Source organism: Aotus nancymaae, unplaced genomic scaffold, assembly GCF_030222135.1.
Source record: "Aotus nancymaae isolate 86718 unplaced genomic scaffold, 86718_ANA_hifiasm-v0.15.2.pri h1tg000057l, whole genome shotgun sequence".
Lineage (NCBI taxonomy): Eukaryota > Metazoa > Chordata > Mammalia > Primates > Aotidae > Aotus > Aotus nancymaae.
Window position 1 is genome coordinate 43039725 of NW_026988471.1, and position 16779 is coordinate 43056503.

Below are 16779 nucleotides of genomic sequence, written 5' to 3' on the forward strand. Positions count from 1 at the left end.
CAGCTTAACTGATTAGCTTGGATGATTAGTGCTTGTTCTGTCTACAGTATTACGTAATTACTACTGTAGAAACCTGTAGATTTTCCAAAATGCATTAAAATATGAAAGGATTGAGTAGTTTATTATTCATACTTAGAATATTTTTATCTAGAGATGTTTTTATCAAAATATTTAAGGGCAAAAAGTACATAAAATTTTTATCCATGAAAACTCTAAAATCTTTCAAAAATCTGTTTAAATCTATGTAGTTTTATGTTTTATATCTCCTACTTATCATTTAGCAGAAATGATGAAGAAACTGTTCTGATGGCCTGCTTTTCTGTCCTTTTCCTACTGCTTTAAACATTAATTTTCTTTTGTACTAAATCATATAGCCAATTATTGTTTCTTTAAGTAAGTCAGTTTTAGGAAATGCTTGTGTTGCTGTTTAATTATAAAAGCTGAGTAAATTTCAGATTAAACTTTAAATGACTGTGAAATAAGACATAAACTAGTTAATGGTAATTTGCTAGAAATGACGAGATACTATAATTGCAAGTTTTTATTGATACAGGTAAGAATTGATATTTAATAAAATGTTCTCATGCTTACACTATATTTTTGGTAGAGAAATTAGTGTTTTGCTGTAATGTGTTATGAAATACATGTGATATCCTAGTTTGTCTACTGACACTGGGGTCTTGAATCTTAAAAAAAGGCCTCCGATGAAGCAGAGGAAAGTGGATCACAGGGAAAATTGGTGGAAGCTCTCAGGCAAATGAGAATTAATCATAGGGGAAACTACCGACAACTTCTGGAGGAGATGCTGACTAGTTACAGGCTAGCTAAAGTAGAGGGAGAAGAAAGCCCTGCTGAACCAGCTGCCACAGCTACTTCTTCGAACAGTGATGCTGGAAACCCAGTGACAATGCAGGAAAGCCATACTGAATCAGAAAGAGTTCTTGCTGAATTAGACAGCTCTAATGAAGATGCAGGGACAAAGATGAGTGGTGAAAAAATATGACTTTCCTTTTTGGTAATATTTTTGTGATCTTTGATGGTTTTTAACTTAGGAAGTATAATGTATGCATTTATATAACCGTTTTGTTATTTGAATCTTGGAAAACTAGTTTTATTATATTCCGATAGCCTTGTTTTTTAAAAAGGCCTTTGCATACACCTTTATGAGATAGTGTAAAATTGACTATTTATAGTACTTTGGATTTAATGAAATTATGTCATTTCACATTGTATGCCAGAAATTAGGCTACCAATTATTAATAAAAGTCAGTAGTTAAATTAATATTAGATAGGATTAGAAATTTTGATTAGAGAGATTACACTATATTATGGAAAAACTTGTTAATGTAGAATTATACTGCTTCATATTATTTTACCTATTAGTACACTCATAGTTAGCTTTGTAATAAATTTATGTTTTCTTTAATAATTTTAGTTCTTCAAGAATGGCTTATGATGGCCTGTAATTTTTCTTTCAAGGATGATAATTTGTGTGTTGTTTGATTTGTTTATATTTTACATCTCTGTAGTTTTACTTTTAGAAGTTTTGAGATATTGGATATGTGGTTATTTTTCCCTTTGTATTCTTTATGAAACATAACTTTTGAAAAACCTATGTATTCATACAGCTTTGGTTTGTATATTCTGTATAGCCTAACTACACACATCAAAATGTATGTCAACCAAGTGTTTAGAATGAAATTATAAGTGTTTAAGTCCAAATAAAGCATGTGATGTGGAATAATCTATGCATGTTGTACTTATTTTTGAACTAATTTTTTTAAAACAACCAGGTGTTTGGTATATTGGAAGAATACCCATTAGAAATTCATTTGTATTTATACAACATTTAGAACACTTTTGGCTTACCTTTTTTCATTAACAAAAAGGAAAGAAGTTTAATATAAAAATATATTTGTTGCATACTTAAATCTATTCTTTTTCTTATCCATCTTTTGTGGTACAAAATATTAATGTTTGGACATTATGGGCACACATAGACGTGAGAAAATTGCCACAGTGAGCATTTTAAAGATTGCAGAATTGTCAACTTTGTTACAAATTTTTGTTAGTTATTAATAAATGGAGTAATTATAGGCTATTTTTTAAATAGTGGCAGATAGAGTTTTTGTTTAAAGGGATTTTTAAATAATAGATTAGTCACATGGAGGAAAATATTTTTAAAAAAATTATGACTGTAGAACATTAACTTTTCTTCTTTATGTTTATATTTATATCATATGTCTAAAGTTGCTTAAGTTACCATAAATTGAAACTTTGGAATCTTTGGATGTTATAGCTGATGTTTTGATGTATTTTTCCAATGCCAGAATATTTTTAAGTGTTTTGAGAAAGGAAGGCATTTGGTGGAGAGGGGAGGAAAATAACCCAACCCAGTTATCTATCTGTATTAGAATAGATACATGTGTACACACACAATATACAATACACAACGTCTCTCTGTAAAAGTACCTTTTCAGACAAAGAAAGGAAGGTAATTTGTTCATCAATTTTGTTTTCTTTTGAAATTCAGTCCAATCTGGAAGTGGTATAGGTAAATAATAATAATATTCTTCCTTTTCTCTTCCTGTAGGGTGCTGGAGATCTAGAAGACCCATGGTAGCCTTAAAAACCTTCTAAAATGCTTTTGATTCTGAAAATTGGGGGAAAAAACTTTTAATCACAATTTTCTTCAATACAAGGGGAAAATATTCTTGCGGATTCCCAACGTTTTGTGATATGAGCAGAAAATCATTAGCATTTCCCATCATTTGTTCATATTTGTGTTTTCTGACAGTTGCCACTCGTAGCATTGCCTGTACTACAGTATTTTTTGCCAACCTCAGGCATACTCATTACATCTGTATTGAACTTTTGGCCCTAGAAACCAGTGGAGTTATTTCACCACAAATCAGCAATGTGCCTGAGGTGCATGGGAAATAATAGTTAGCTATACTCTGAAAATACATTCTGTTTTTTTCTTTAAACAAAACACACAACATGTAAGCATGTAAGAGTAAAGAATTGTATGATATGTTCCATTTTTCAGTTCACCAAGTTGGAAGCCTTTTGCAGCTCTGTGGCTTGGAATTTCATTTGAGCAATTTACTATAGGATATGTATTTATTATTAATTGTTATTTAATTTTTTTCCAATTTTACCTGTATTACCAAACTGGGTCCTCCAATAATGTCCAAATTGTAATGTTGCCTTGCTTCAAGATAAAGTGTATTTGGCAATAATATTATAAATCCTTACAAATTTTATGCATGTATCTACTGCATCCTTCAACTCTCACTAGAAAATCTTTTGAAATCAAATGGATTAATTTATGGCTATTTATAATTTGCTTTGACATCTCACTGTTGCAAATTTTTTTAAAGATGAGATTGCCTTTATAATGTAAATTGTGATTTTTGTTTTACACGTGGGTTTCTATAGTTTTAATTTTTTCAGCTTTTAAGATACAAATTTTGTGTAATTTGGTATTTTTAATCATTTATGTTATTTTAAAAGCTCAGAATATCACGTTGAAATTACTATAAATACATTTAAAATTATCTATTTTAGATCTAAGGAAATATTACAGAGATATTTTCATGGGTTCAGTGACCTTTCATTTTATAACATTGGGCACGGTACAGAGTGGCTGTCACATAAGGTACTTGAAGATTTATTTAATTCTATTTTTACAGTAACCTTGAATTCTTCTGAGTTTTGCATGTATTAAATTCAATTAATACTGAATATGAAGAGTAAAGTATTTATATGAAAGAAGTTACTGGGTTAGGAGAAGTAATGAATGTATCCATCTGTACATGGTTTACATGTTGTGGATGCTTTGTCAACATTTCCTATATGTTTAAATTGTGTTTTAGCAGGATGTAATTGCCTTTGTGTGTAGTTTAAATGAGTCATCATCTGGTCCTGTGTCAAATGGAATTCATAGTATTTTCTGTAACATTTTCCTGAAGCTATTTCTGGAGAGCCACACGTTTAAATACAAACAGCTTTCCTGATCATTTGATTTATTGTGCACCTGATTTTTGGTCTAAAAGGAATTATTGCCACGATATATTTTATTTATTCTTTAGATTTTAGCCTTGTAAGTAAAAGTGCTTTACATGATGATGTTAAAAGCTGTTTGTCCCTTTACTGGGTTTGGGGGGTTGTTAAAATATAGGGAATGAAGAATGCAAATGGTTTATTGTTCAAACTGTCCACTCTGATCCAACCCTGTACTGATAGTACTTTCCAGTATGATATTGTGATGTTTCATACAATGCAGTGAACATAACCAACTTGTTACCTAAATAAAGAATTGATAAAAACAGTGTGACATATTACTATTTGATATGATTCAGTTTTGAATGTTATTTTAAACTTCTTATGTAGTTGGCATACTTGTGAAAATTTAATTCCAAAGAGGAATTAATCAAAATGTACCAGACAATATTGATTAATCCCTTCTCTACTCCAGGAATATTTATACTCCCTTATTAAAAACCTGTCTTTTTCTGGCGGCGGGGGCAGGGGGGTGTTGCTGGTGCTTGAAATAGAAATAATGTATGAAATAGTAAAAGAAAAAACTCGAGTTCACTGTTTACTCATCTGAATTTCCTAGCCTGGCTATTCTTAAGTATTTTGGTCTCAGGACCCATTTTATATTCTTACAAATTGTATATTCCAGTGAACTTTTGCTTTTGTGGATACTATCAATATTTGCTATATTAGAAATTAAAACTGAGAAATTATACATACTGTTTTAATTTGTTTTAAGAAATACATGTTAACATAAAACCATTTTATGAAAAATAATTATCTTACAAGTTAAGATACAAAAAATCAGTGTAAAAAGAAGGATCCATTTTCATTTTTGTGAGCCCATTAATGTTGGGCTGAATTCTTATTTGTGCTTCTGCGTTCAGTCTGTTGCAGTGTGATACGGCCCGATGGTTGAAGTATAAGAAGGAACCTGGCCCCACACAGATAGGTAGTTGGAAAAGAGGAGTCATTTTAGTAGCTTCAGATAATTGTAGATATCAGAACTTTACAACTGATAGTTTCTTGAAGGTTGGTTGCAATATGAAGTCGGAAAGTTTATTAGAGGACTTTTCTTAGTTTGTTATGTTAAAATCCACTGGGTCTGTCTTGCATTTTGAATGGACCTTCTGCCTATGCATGGTTTTGTCACATCATGAATTGGTCATTTGGAAAATACTGGTTCACTGAATTATGCAGTTCTTCTAAATATTGACGTGTTATTCTGCAATGATTAAAATTTTTTGTTAAGGCCAGGCGCGGTGGCTCACGCCTGTAATCCCAGCACTTTGGGAGGCTGAGGCGGGCTGATCACCTGACGTCGGGAGTTCGAGACCAGCCTGACCAACATGGAGAAGCCCATCTCTAGTAAAAATACAAAAATTAGCTGAGTGTGGTGGCACATGCTTGTAATCCCAGCTACTTGGGAGGCTGAGACAGGAGTATTGCTTGAACCCGGGAGGCAGAGGTTGCAGTTAGTCGAGATCACACCATTGCACTGCAGCCTGGGCAACAAGAGTGAAACTGTCTCAAAAAATAAAATTATGTTAATATGAGTGATCTTGTTGAAAAAATATTTTAAGTATTGGGAAGCTGTCAAGCTCACAGTGATGGATACAGATTTTTCAAAATTCTGATTTTATTATAAAAGGTGAAATTTTATTATTGGCAACAAATATTGTTAGTTGTTTTTCTTAAGTGACAGGCCCAATTCATTTATATTAGAGAAAATGTCTGCTGAATAACCATTGTCAGTCATTCTTTCAAAAGTGGTGTCCCATGAAGTGGCTAGTTCATTGCACAGATCAAATAATAGCACATAAGACAATGGTCACACTTTAATATGCTGTAGGACTTCCCATTTCATTCTATAGGATATTAAAATGGTGTGTACCCAAAGGTATAGGTTTAATAATATTAAGTTTGCACTGCTTCATTAAGGATGTTGTTGCCAGGCGTGGTGGCTCACCCCTGTAATCCTAGCACTTTGGGAGGCTGAGGCCAGTGGATCACCTGAGGTCAGGAGTTCAAGACCACCTTGACCAACATGGAGACACCTCATCTCTACTAAAAAAAAAAAAAAAAAAAAAATTAGCTAGGCGTGGTGATGCATGCCTGTAATCCCAGCTGCTTGGGAGGCTGAGGCAGAAGAACTGCTTGAACCTGGGAGGCGGAGGTGGAGATTGTGCCATTGTTCACTCCAACTTGGGCAACAAGAGTGAAACTCCATCTTAAAAAAAAAGAAGTATGTTGTTAACTGAAACTGGCTTTTCAGGGAGCGCTTTCCCCCTCCCCCGCTTCTCCTCACCCTAAGTGGGAGTGTAGCAGTGGAGATACAATGATGAACTAATTTGGTGCTACTGTGTTGATTTATGCTAAGGTGCCTGCAGCTTTACCTGGTGTTTCTTTGGCACAATCAGTGCAAATGTCTATATGTTGAAAATGACTTAATGTTAGTAGTATTGTGAAAATAGTTTTGACCTCATGGAGCTCCTTGCTTTGGGAGGCTGAGGCCAGTGGATCACCTGAGGTCGGAAGCTTGAGACCAGCCTGGTGGTTGCTACTAAAAATGCAAAAATTAACCAGGCATGGTGCCGCGTGCCTGTAGTCCCAGCTACTCGGGAGGCTGGAGCAGGAGAATCCCTTGAACCTGGGAGGCAGAGGCTGCAGTAAACCAAGATCATGCCACTGCATTCAAGCCTGGGTGACAGATTGAGACTGTCTTGAAAAAAATAAAAGAAAAAACGTCGTTCAGAACTCCCAGACTTTGAAAACTGGTGCCCCAGCCCTTTGGACATCTTCATAGTGTATTCCTTTATTTCAGATATCACATTTTAATAGTAAATAAATTTGAAGACCTATGGATCTGATAGAAAATTTACTGGTGGGGGGTGTGGGATGGTCTCTATAACACTAGAACTTTGAAAGCAAGATAAACAGTATGAAATCTTTAATGTTATATTTTCCCCCTAGAAAATGTCTATGATATGTTTCAGTTGGGAAACTTAGGACTTAAGGTTAAACTAAGCAATAGAGTTTAATTTTTGTATGGCATGTATATTCAGACATTTTTAACCTTAAGGTATCTGCAGTTATTGGTCTGTAGATTTGTGGTATTTCTTTGAAAAGGTCTCTTGAAATTTTAAATTCCTGTTTTACATAAAATCGTTTTACTGTCACAGATGTCACATCAGATTGACCAGTTAAAGTCAAGGCTTTGACTTTATTAAAATGACAGTAAAGTAGATCAAGTAGATAACAGTTTTATGCCAAAGTTGATTTTTTTTTCAATTTTCTGAACATTCAGCAGGGATGAGGAAAGGTTCCTTGAAGGTGTACAAAAAAAAATTTTTTTTCTACTGCACTTGTAATTTCTGTCAATGTAGATATTTCTTGCCCAATGAAGTGTCTGAATCATTGTGAGAATGAGATTCTTTGTGGCCGAACGCAGTGGCTCACCTGTAATCCCAGCATTTTGGGAGGCCCAGGCGGGTGGATCATGTGTGGTTAGGAGTTTGAGACCAGCCTGGCCAACGTGGTGAAACCTTGTCTCTACTAAAAATACAAAAATTAGATGGGCATGGTGTCACATGCCTGTAACCAGCTACTTGGGAGGCTGAGGTGGGAGAATCGCTTGAACCCAGCAGGCAGAGTTTACAGTGAGCCATGATGGTGCCATTGCACTCCAGCTTAGCTGAGTGTGGTAGCTTGTGCCTATAATCCTGGAGGCTGAGGCAGGAGGATTGCTTGAGGCCACGAGTTTGAGACCTGTCTGGGCAACATAGCAAGACCTGATCTCTACACACACAAAAAAATGTTAAGTACCCTGGCATGGTTTCACATGCCTATAGTCCCAGCAACTTGGGAGGCTAAGGCAGGAGGATTGCTTGAGTTCAAAAATTCAAGGCTGCAGTGAGCTATGATCCAGCCACTGCACTCCAGCCTGGGCAACAGAACAAGACTCCGTCTCAAATTTTAAATATGTCTTTCTGTTTTATATTTTTAAAAATTATTTTAAATTTGAAAGTAACATTGTGAAGGAATTAACAATCTAAGCAACAAGTGTTTCCAAGCTTCTTCACCATTAGTTTATTAACCTGAGTAGAAATTACCACTAAGTCATAATTTCTTAATGCTAAAAGTAGAAATCCATTGGGAGTTGCATTGCCATTCAAAAAAATTATAATGAATGCTGGGCGCAGTGGCTCACACCTGTAATCCCAGCACTGGAGACCAAGGCAGGTGGATCACTTGAAGTCAACAGTTTGAGACCAGCATGGTCAAAATGGTGAAACCCTGTCTCTACCAAAAATATGTATATATATACAAAACTTAGATGTGTTGGTGCATGCCTGTAGTCCCAGCTACTCGGAAGTTTGAGGCAGGGTAATCACTCAAAACTGGAAGGCAGAAGTTGCAGTGAGCCAAGATTGCACCACTGCACTCCAGCCTGGGCTACAGAGTGAGACTCCGTCTCAAAAAAAAAAAAAAAAAATTATTGTGAACTGGTTTTGCTATATGAAAATAATGGCGCTGCCTTGCCACTTGTGATTCTTCTTTCTATCCAGGCTTTAAAATGGTTTTTAATAACAGGAGAAATAATATTAGTTGGGGGAAAATGTTTCTATAATCACATTATCCTTATATCTGAGCCAGGAATTAGAGCCTCACTAGTTTCCTTTTTAAACTGTCTGATATTTTTCTGAAACCTTGGAAAATGCATAAACCAGAGCAATATATGGTGCCTGAGTCTTTATCCAACTTTAGTACTTGAAATTAACCTGAACATGTCCATCAAATATCTTTTGCTGGCCAAATATTATTCTCCCTTGTCTTGAATTTAAGGTTATATTTTTTAAATGACACCTCACACTGACATTTCCTCTTCCAAATTGCCTTCATTTGTATCTTGAAGTTCATTTGGTTTAAGTATCAAGGAAAAGCATGTGATAAGATTTCTTTTGGAACACATTTTGTTTTGAGAAACTAAATAGTCTTTAGTGAAAAATAGCATATTGTGATGTTTTTTACATATTAGACAATTCCTAGTTGTGCAGAAAATCCATTGTAAATGTAAAATCGTCAAATGTTAACAGTAATTGTTAAGACGAATTCAAGCGGTGATTTAATTTCAAAGCAATTCTGAAGTTACTTTTTAAAAAAATCTGTACTAGAAAATGCACTGAAATGAAGTTACTTGCTTTTACAAATAAGTTCATAATGGGCATTGATTTCACTGTCGTTTTTATGCTAAATTGCTTTTAAGTTATTTCTATTCAACTTTGGGAGTTATTTTGTAAACCCTAAAGAAAATGCTAAGCAAGTGTTTGTTTTACCCATTGTTTTGATAATTTGTATATGTTACATTATGGTCTAGAAGTAAGTAAGTGCAGCTACTAATAGAGAATACATTGCTTTTCGGGTAGCATCACCGCCATTTCTCACTTCCTGCTGGCTTTTCTGGCTATTGTCTTTTCTCCCCCTTATTTTCTGTTTCAGTTTTGTTTTACCTGCAAACACTTCTAGCTAGTACACTGTTTCATGCTCAGATGTAACTGGTAGACATGCTGTTCTAATTCAGGGGTGAGGGGCACTTAATCCTAGTGTTAGGAAGTTAATATTTCTGCTATCTCGTTAATTATATCCACAACTCCAGTGGGACATAAAAGAGCCATACCTTTTATGTAAGGGTAGAATGAAGGATTTGGCTTTACTTATTTTTCTTAACTAATAAACCTAGTCTGTAATATTGGCAACAGTGAGTTTTTTTAATGATTAAATCTGTACAACAAATGTATCCTTTCCATGTAACATTCACCTATAATGAAAATAGTTTTGCATTTGAAATGAAGAGGACCAGTACCATCCAGGAGTTACTCTAATAGTGGGTCTGATACCTTCTTTCCCTCTCCTGAGTTGTTTACACTTAACTTTTTTGGGCACTGATTATGAAGAGGTGGTTTTGCTTCATTCCTAAGTCTTAAAGATATGAAATGCAATTTATTTATTTATTGAGATGGAATTTCACTCTTGTTGTCCAGGCTGGAGTGCAGTGGCATAATGTTGGCTCACTGCAACCGCCACCTCCCAGGTTCAAGCGATTCTCCTGCCTCAACCTCCTGAGTAGCTGGGATTACAGGCATGCGCCACCACACTCTGCTAATTTTTGTATTTTTAGTAGAAGCGGGGTTTTGCCCTGTTGGTCAGGCTGGTCCCGAACTCCTGACCTCAGGTGATCTGCCTGCCTCAGCCTCCCAAAGTGCTGGATTATAAGCATGAGCCACCATGCCTGGCCCGAAATGCAATTTATTTTGACAAAATACCACAGTAACATGATATAGAGGACCATGGGGTTTATTTTCATGAGATTTTGCCTATGACTAATAATATAGTATAAAGCTTATTTTAAATATTTAATATTTGCTATTGAAATTGTACTTAAAACTGCTTATAATTGATACAGCATTTTGGTTCTACTGAAGTATACACTTGAAAGTTACTGGGTTCAGCCCAGCACAGTGCCTCATGCCTGTAATCCTAGCACTTTGGAAGGCCAAGGTGGGTGGATCACCTGAGGTCCGGAGTTCGAGACAGGCCTGACCAACATGGTGAAACCCCGTCTCTACTAAAAATACAAAAAATTAGCTGGGCATGGTGGCGCATGCCTGTAATCCCAGCTACTCAGGAGGCTGAGGCAGGAGAATTGCCTGAACCCAGGAGGCGGAGGTTGCGATGAGCCGAGATCGCGCCATTGCACTCCAGCCTGGGCAACAAGAGCGAAACTCCGTCTCAAAAAAAAAAAAAAAAAAAAAAGAAAAATTAGCTGGGCGTGGTGGTGGGCACCTATAATCCCAGCTACTCAGGAGGCAGAGACAGGAAAATTGCTTGAACCCAGGAGGCAGAGGTTGCAGTGAGCCAAGATTGTGCCATTGCACTCCAGCCTGGGTGGCAAAGTGATACTCCATCTCAAAAAAAATTTTAAAAAAGCACTTTAGGGGGAGCTTGAACTACATAAAAATGCTTAAGAGTTCTAGTTTACTTCTGACTGTAAGTAATTTTAAAATTTGAAGTCTCCATGAAAATTCTGTAGGCTCCTAAATATTCTGTACTCCAGGAGTTAATTAAAACATTTTAAATAGTTGTAATAATACTTTTTACGTGTGCGATCAAAAACCTTAATGTAAACTAAAATTATTTCACTAAAAATGCTAACTGAAAAAGGAGAGGAGAGGAGGGGATGAAAAGGGAGAAGGAAAGAAGGAGAGGGAGAGAAGGAAAACAGAAAATTGGCTGGGCATGGTGCTGTACACCTGTAGTCCTAGCTACTTGGGAGGCTGAAGCAGAAGGATCCATTAAGCCCAGTAGTTCAAGTCTGCGGTGAGCTATAAATGTGCCATTGCATGCTAGCCTGGGTGACAGAATGAGACCCGGTCTCTAATACAAAAAAAAAAAAAATTCCAGTTGGATAAGCATAAAATAGGATTATATAATTTGTTCTGAGTTGAATGCACACACCATTTGCCCATTTTTCCATTGGGTTTGTCTATTTCTAATTTATTTTTCTTTTTTCTATATAGTCTAGATACTCATCCTTTGTTACATGTGCTGCAAAAACTCTCAGACTGCTTTTATTTTTACTTTGTTTAGCCTTTTGCTATTTGTCATTTTTTTTTTCCTCTATGGTTTTTGCTATGTGTTTTTCTTGTTTAGGAAATCATCATCCCAAGTTCATATAGTCTCTAACTTTTTTGATTTATACATTTTTATTTTCTTTTTTTTTTTTTTTTTTTTAAGAGAGAGAGAATAGGAAGGAGGAAAAAGGAAGAGAAAGAGAGAGAGAATGGGGAGGAGGGAGAAGGAAAAGAAAGAGGGAGAGAGAATGGGAGTATTGCTTTCTTGCCCAGGCTAGAATGCAATTTAGTAATGGGTATTGAAAAGCTCTTTTATACTGATAATTATACTTAATGATGTAGTCAGGAAGGAATAAGGGAAGAAGATAACAAACAAACAGCCAACCAATATTTAATTTAAACCTATGAAATGCTATGCGATTACTGAGGAGTGATTTACTTCCAATTATATAGTCACCTTTGGAATAGGTGTGAGGTGGTAATGTATGTTTTGTGTATTTGAAGTGGAGAGTTCTATAAATGTTTATTAAGTTTACTTGTTCCGGGTCTGAGTTCAAGTTCTGAATATCCTTGTTAATTTTCTATCTCGTTGATCTATAGAATCGTTAGCTCTTCTTGTTACATTGATCCTTTTGCCATTATGTAATGTCATTCCTCGCCTCTTTTGATCTTTGTTGCTTTAAAGTCTACTTTATCAGAGGAGAGAATTGCATCTCCTGCTTTTTGTTTATTAGTTTATTTTTACTCTCTGTTTGATTGGTAAATCTTCCTCCTTCTCTCTGAGTCTTTGTGTATTGTTGCATGTAAGATGGGCCCGGATGCAGCATACCGATGGGTTTTGGCTTTTTATCCAATTAAAATATATATAGGTTTAATACCGGCGTTTGATGCTAGCTGGCTGTTTTGCCCATTAGTTGATGTAAATTTTTTATTGTGTTAAAGTTCTTTGCTTTTTGATATATTTTTGGAAAGGCTGATATTGGTTGTTCCTTTATATGTATAGTGCTTCTTTCAGAAGCTCTTGTAAAGCAGGCCTGGTGGTGGTGAACTCTCTAAGTACTTGTTTGTTCGCAAAAGATTTAATTTTTCCTTCGCTCATAAAGTTTAGTTTGGCTGGATAGGAAATTCTGGGTTGAAAGTTCTTTTCTTTAAGGATGTTAAATATTGGTCCCCACTCTTTTCTGGCTTGTAGGGTTTCTGCTGAGAGATCTGCTGTAAGTCTGATAGGTTTCCCTTTATGGGTAACCTGACCTTTCTCTCTGGCTGCCCTTAGTATTTTCTCCTTCATTTCAACCCTAATAAATCTGGCGATTATGTGCCTTGGGGTTGGTCTTCTTGAAGAATATCTTTGTGGTGTTCTCTGTATTACCTGGAGTTGAATATTACCCTGCCTTGCCAGGTTGGGAAAATTTTCCTGAATGATATCCTGAAGAGTATTTTCCAACTTGGATTCATTCTCTTCATCACATTCAGGTACACCTATCAAACGTAAATTAGGTCTTTTCACATAGTCCCATATTTCCTGGAGACTTTGCTCATTCCTTTTCATCCTTTTTTCTGCATTCTTGTCTTCTCGTTTCATTTCACTGAGCTGATCCTCGACTTCTGATATCCTTCCTTCTGCTTGATCAATTCGACTGTTTAAACTTGTGCATGCTTCGCGAAGTTCTCGTGTTGTGTTTTTCAGCTCCATCAATTCACTTATATTCTTCTCTAAATTGTCCATTCTCGTTAACAGTTCGTCAAACCTTTTTTCAAGGTTCTTAGTTTCTTTGCATTGGGTTAAAACAAGTTCTTTTAATTCACAGAAGTTTCTTATCACCCACGTTTTGAAACCTGCTTCTGTTATTGGAACACACGTGTAATCTATTAAGCCTTGTTCCGTTACTGATGAGGAATTGCAATCCCCTGTAGAGGGAGAGGCATTCTGATTTTGAGTATTCTCTACCTTTTTACGCTGGTTTCTTCCCTTCATTATATATTTGTCCGTCTGTCGTCTTTATAATTACCGGCTTTCTAACTGGGTCTCTGACGTCCAACTTGTTGATTCCCTGCGCCGAGATCTGAGCAATCCACTGAGCCGGCCAAAACAGTGGTGTTAAGATTGATGGTGCTTTTCTGCCCGGGAATCTCCAGACTCTGCACCAAGAACGGGCGTGCTAAGGCACCAGCAAAACCACCACGCCGGCCACAAGAGTCGCCCTGGCGACCCGTGGGGCCCCTCCACTGGGAATCTCCTGGTCTGTGAGCAACAAATATTCGTCTGAAAGTGTGGCGTCCTCTCGTTCTTTGCGCTTTCACTGGGAGGTACGTGCCCGAGCTGCTAATCATCAGCCATCTTGGATCTCTCTCCTACATATTTATTTTCATGTCTGGTGGATAATGTAGTTACAAGGCCAAGGGGAGGCACATCTCACACACAAGTGTGAAAACCCAGTCACCATGCTTCTGAACTACAAAAGGATCTCTGATGTTACCTTCCGTTAGACTTTTAGAAGTCTTCCACCTCCCAAGCACATATATTTAGGCTTTTAATCATTCTTGAATTTCCTGTTAATTAGTGTGTGAACTAAGCAATCTTTTTTTATTTCATTCAGCTAGTGATTTGTGCCAACACCATGCCACCTGTTAGATTCCCATTCCCCAAATATGTGCAGTCCATTTCTAGTTTCTTTTGTTGTTTGTCTAATCCTGTGGAAATATTGTATCATTTTGATTACCATAGCCTCATAAGTGCTGACATCTGGCAGGTATACATTGTTTTCACCATATTTAAATTTAGTTCCTTTTTTTACCTTCAAGACAATGTCTCACTCTGCTGCCCACTCTGGAGTGCAGTGGTACAATCATAGCTCACTGCAGCCTCGAGCTCCTGTCCTCATGCAATCCTCCTGCCTTGGCCTCCCAAAGTACTGGCGGTACAGACATGAGCCACTGCACCTGGCCTAAATCTAGTTCCTTCTAATAAAATGCAATTAATAATCCACATTCTAATATTAACAGCTTGCATCCATTTGGGGATGTAATACTGAAAATTGTTCACTCTAATTATTTGGTGTGTTTTTGTTGCACATTCACATTTTTAATTGTACTGTGGGACCACGTTGCTCACTCATTTTAATCTATCACCCCTTTCCTCCCCTGTGAAACAGGATTAGTAATGGTACCATGCCAATCCATGTGGGAGCCTAAGAAAAACATAAAACTTTGTAAAGATTCTTTTTTCCCCTTTTTACTCTTTTTTAGAAGAGAGTAGATTCTCTCTTACTTAAAATTTTTATATTAGGTTCATTTTGCATTAGTTTTGATTTTTTTTTAATGTTGCATTAGGGCCGGGCACGGTGGCTCACGCCTGTAATCCCAGCACTTTGGGAGGCCGAGGCGGGTGGATCACGAGGTCAAGAGATCGAGACCATCCTGGTCAACATGGTGAAACCCCGTCTCTAATAAAAATACAAAAAATTAGCTAGGCATGGTGGCGCGTGCCTGTAATCCCAGCTACTCAGGAGGCTGAGGCAGGAGAATTGCCTGAACCCAGGAGGCGGAGGTTGCGGTGAGCTGAGATCGCGCCATTGCACTCCAGCCTGGGTAACAAGAGCGAAACTCCGTCTCAAAAAAAAAAAAAAAAAAAAATAGTTGCATTAAAATATCTAACATTTTTACAAATAAAATATTTACCTGGATTACTTGCTGTCTCTTAAATTTTGTCCCAAGACAAGTGTTTCACCCTAGTCTCAGATGATATGTGAATTCCTGGGCCTTTGAAAAGACATGCCAGATATAGGTGAAGGGGAGGAAGGCAGCAAATCACACTGCCACGGATGCACCTATGCAACAACCTTGCATGATTTTCACATGTACCCCAAAACCTAAAATGCAATTAAAAAAAAAAAAGAAAAGAGGCCGGGCGCAGTGGCTCAAGCCTGTAATCCCAGCACTTTGGGAGGCCGAGGCGGGTGGATCATGAGGTCAAGAGATCGAGACCATCCTGGTCAACATGGTGAAACCCCGTTTCTACTAAAAATTCAAAAAATTAGCTGGGCATGGTGGCGCGTGCCTGTAATCCCAGCTACTCAGGAGGCTGAGGCAGGAGAATTGCCTGAACCCAGGAGGCGGAGGTTGCAGTGAGCCGAGATTGTGCCATTGCACTCCAGCCTGGGTAACAAGAGCGAAACTCCGTCTCAAAAAATAAATAAATAAATAAAAGAAAAGAAAAGAAAAAAAAAAAAAAGAAAAGACCATTTTCCTGATTTAAGGCAGATGTTACCAAGAAAGAATAACTCCTTAGCCTACTAGTACCCTTTAGCATGGAACAGCGTTTCCTGGGGTGGCTCAGTCAAATGGAGGGAGCGCTGAGCTAAGAGCGTCCCGAGCCCCGGCAGCAGCCAGTTGCTTGCTATTGGCTTCCTTACACAGTGAGCTGTCTTTTAATACTTTGAAAACATGATGCTGAGAGAAACAAAGCAAGTAATAAGGGGACGTCTTCTATGTAAATTTGTCTCCAAAATTAATTCCAAAACGCACTTCATATTTTAATATCTTCGAAAATGGGAAGCATCTTAAATCAATGGCATCTTAACAATTATCACTGACTAAGGCAGCCATCATGGCATGGTTGCACCAGCTTGGTTATATCTCAATTCACAATTAGGTTTTGTACTGTGTTGGGACTACATGTGTTATATTTAAGTACTGTTTAAAATGTCAAGACCCAGCACAGTGGCTCACACCTGTAATCCCAGCAATTTGGGAGCCCAAGGCAGACAGATCACGAGGTCAGGAGTTCAAGACCAGCCTAGCGAATGTGGTGAAACCTTGTCTCTACTAAAAATACAAAAATTAGCCAGGCATGGTGGTGTCCACCCATAATCCCAGCTACTTGGAAGGTTAAGGCAGGAGAATTGCTTGGATCCGGGAGGCAGAGGTTTCAGTGAGCCAAGATTATGCCACTGCACTCCAGCTTGGGTGACAGGGCAAGACCCTGTCTCAAAAAATCAAAGTCTTAAAAATTATATTATGATTTGGCATATAACAGAAACAACAGCATTGTGTAAGATTAAAAAAAGATCTGTCCTAAAAACCTGTTATAGTATTAGAAAATAATCTT

General features: G+C 37.1%; 1 protein-coding gene and 1 pseudogene across 2 annotated transcripts in view; one reads left to right on the plus strand and one right to left on the minus strand.

The window, feature by feature from the left end:
• The window catches only part of PPM1B (protein phosphatase, Mg2+/Mn2+ dependent 1B), a 69713-nt gene extending 65377 nt beyond the window's left edge, over positions 1–4336 (plus strand). Inside the window, exon 6 of one of the 2 annotated variants that reach the window (XM_012450599.2) lies at positions 2594–4336. In XM_012450599.2, coding sequence (XP_012306022.1) covers positions 2594–2623 — 30 coding nt within the window. In that variant the 3' untranslated portion in view covers positions 2624–4336. Of the gene's footprint in view, positions 1–697; positions 1749–2593 lie in introns of those variants that run through there. The other variant, XM_012450596.2, reaches the window with a different exon arrangement.
• Positions 4337–14041: 9705 nt separating this feature from the next.
• On the minus strand, positions 14042–14137 carry LOC135269848 (small nucleolar RNA U13; annotated as a pseudogene).
• Between the last annotated feature and the right edge of the window lie 2642 nt (positions 14138–16779).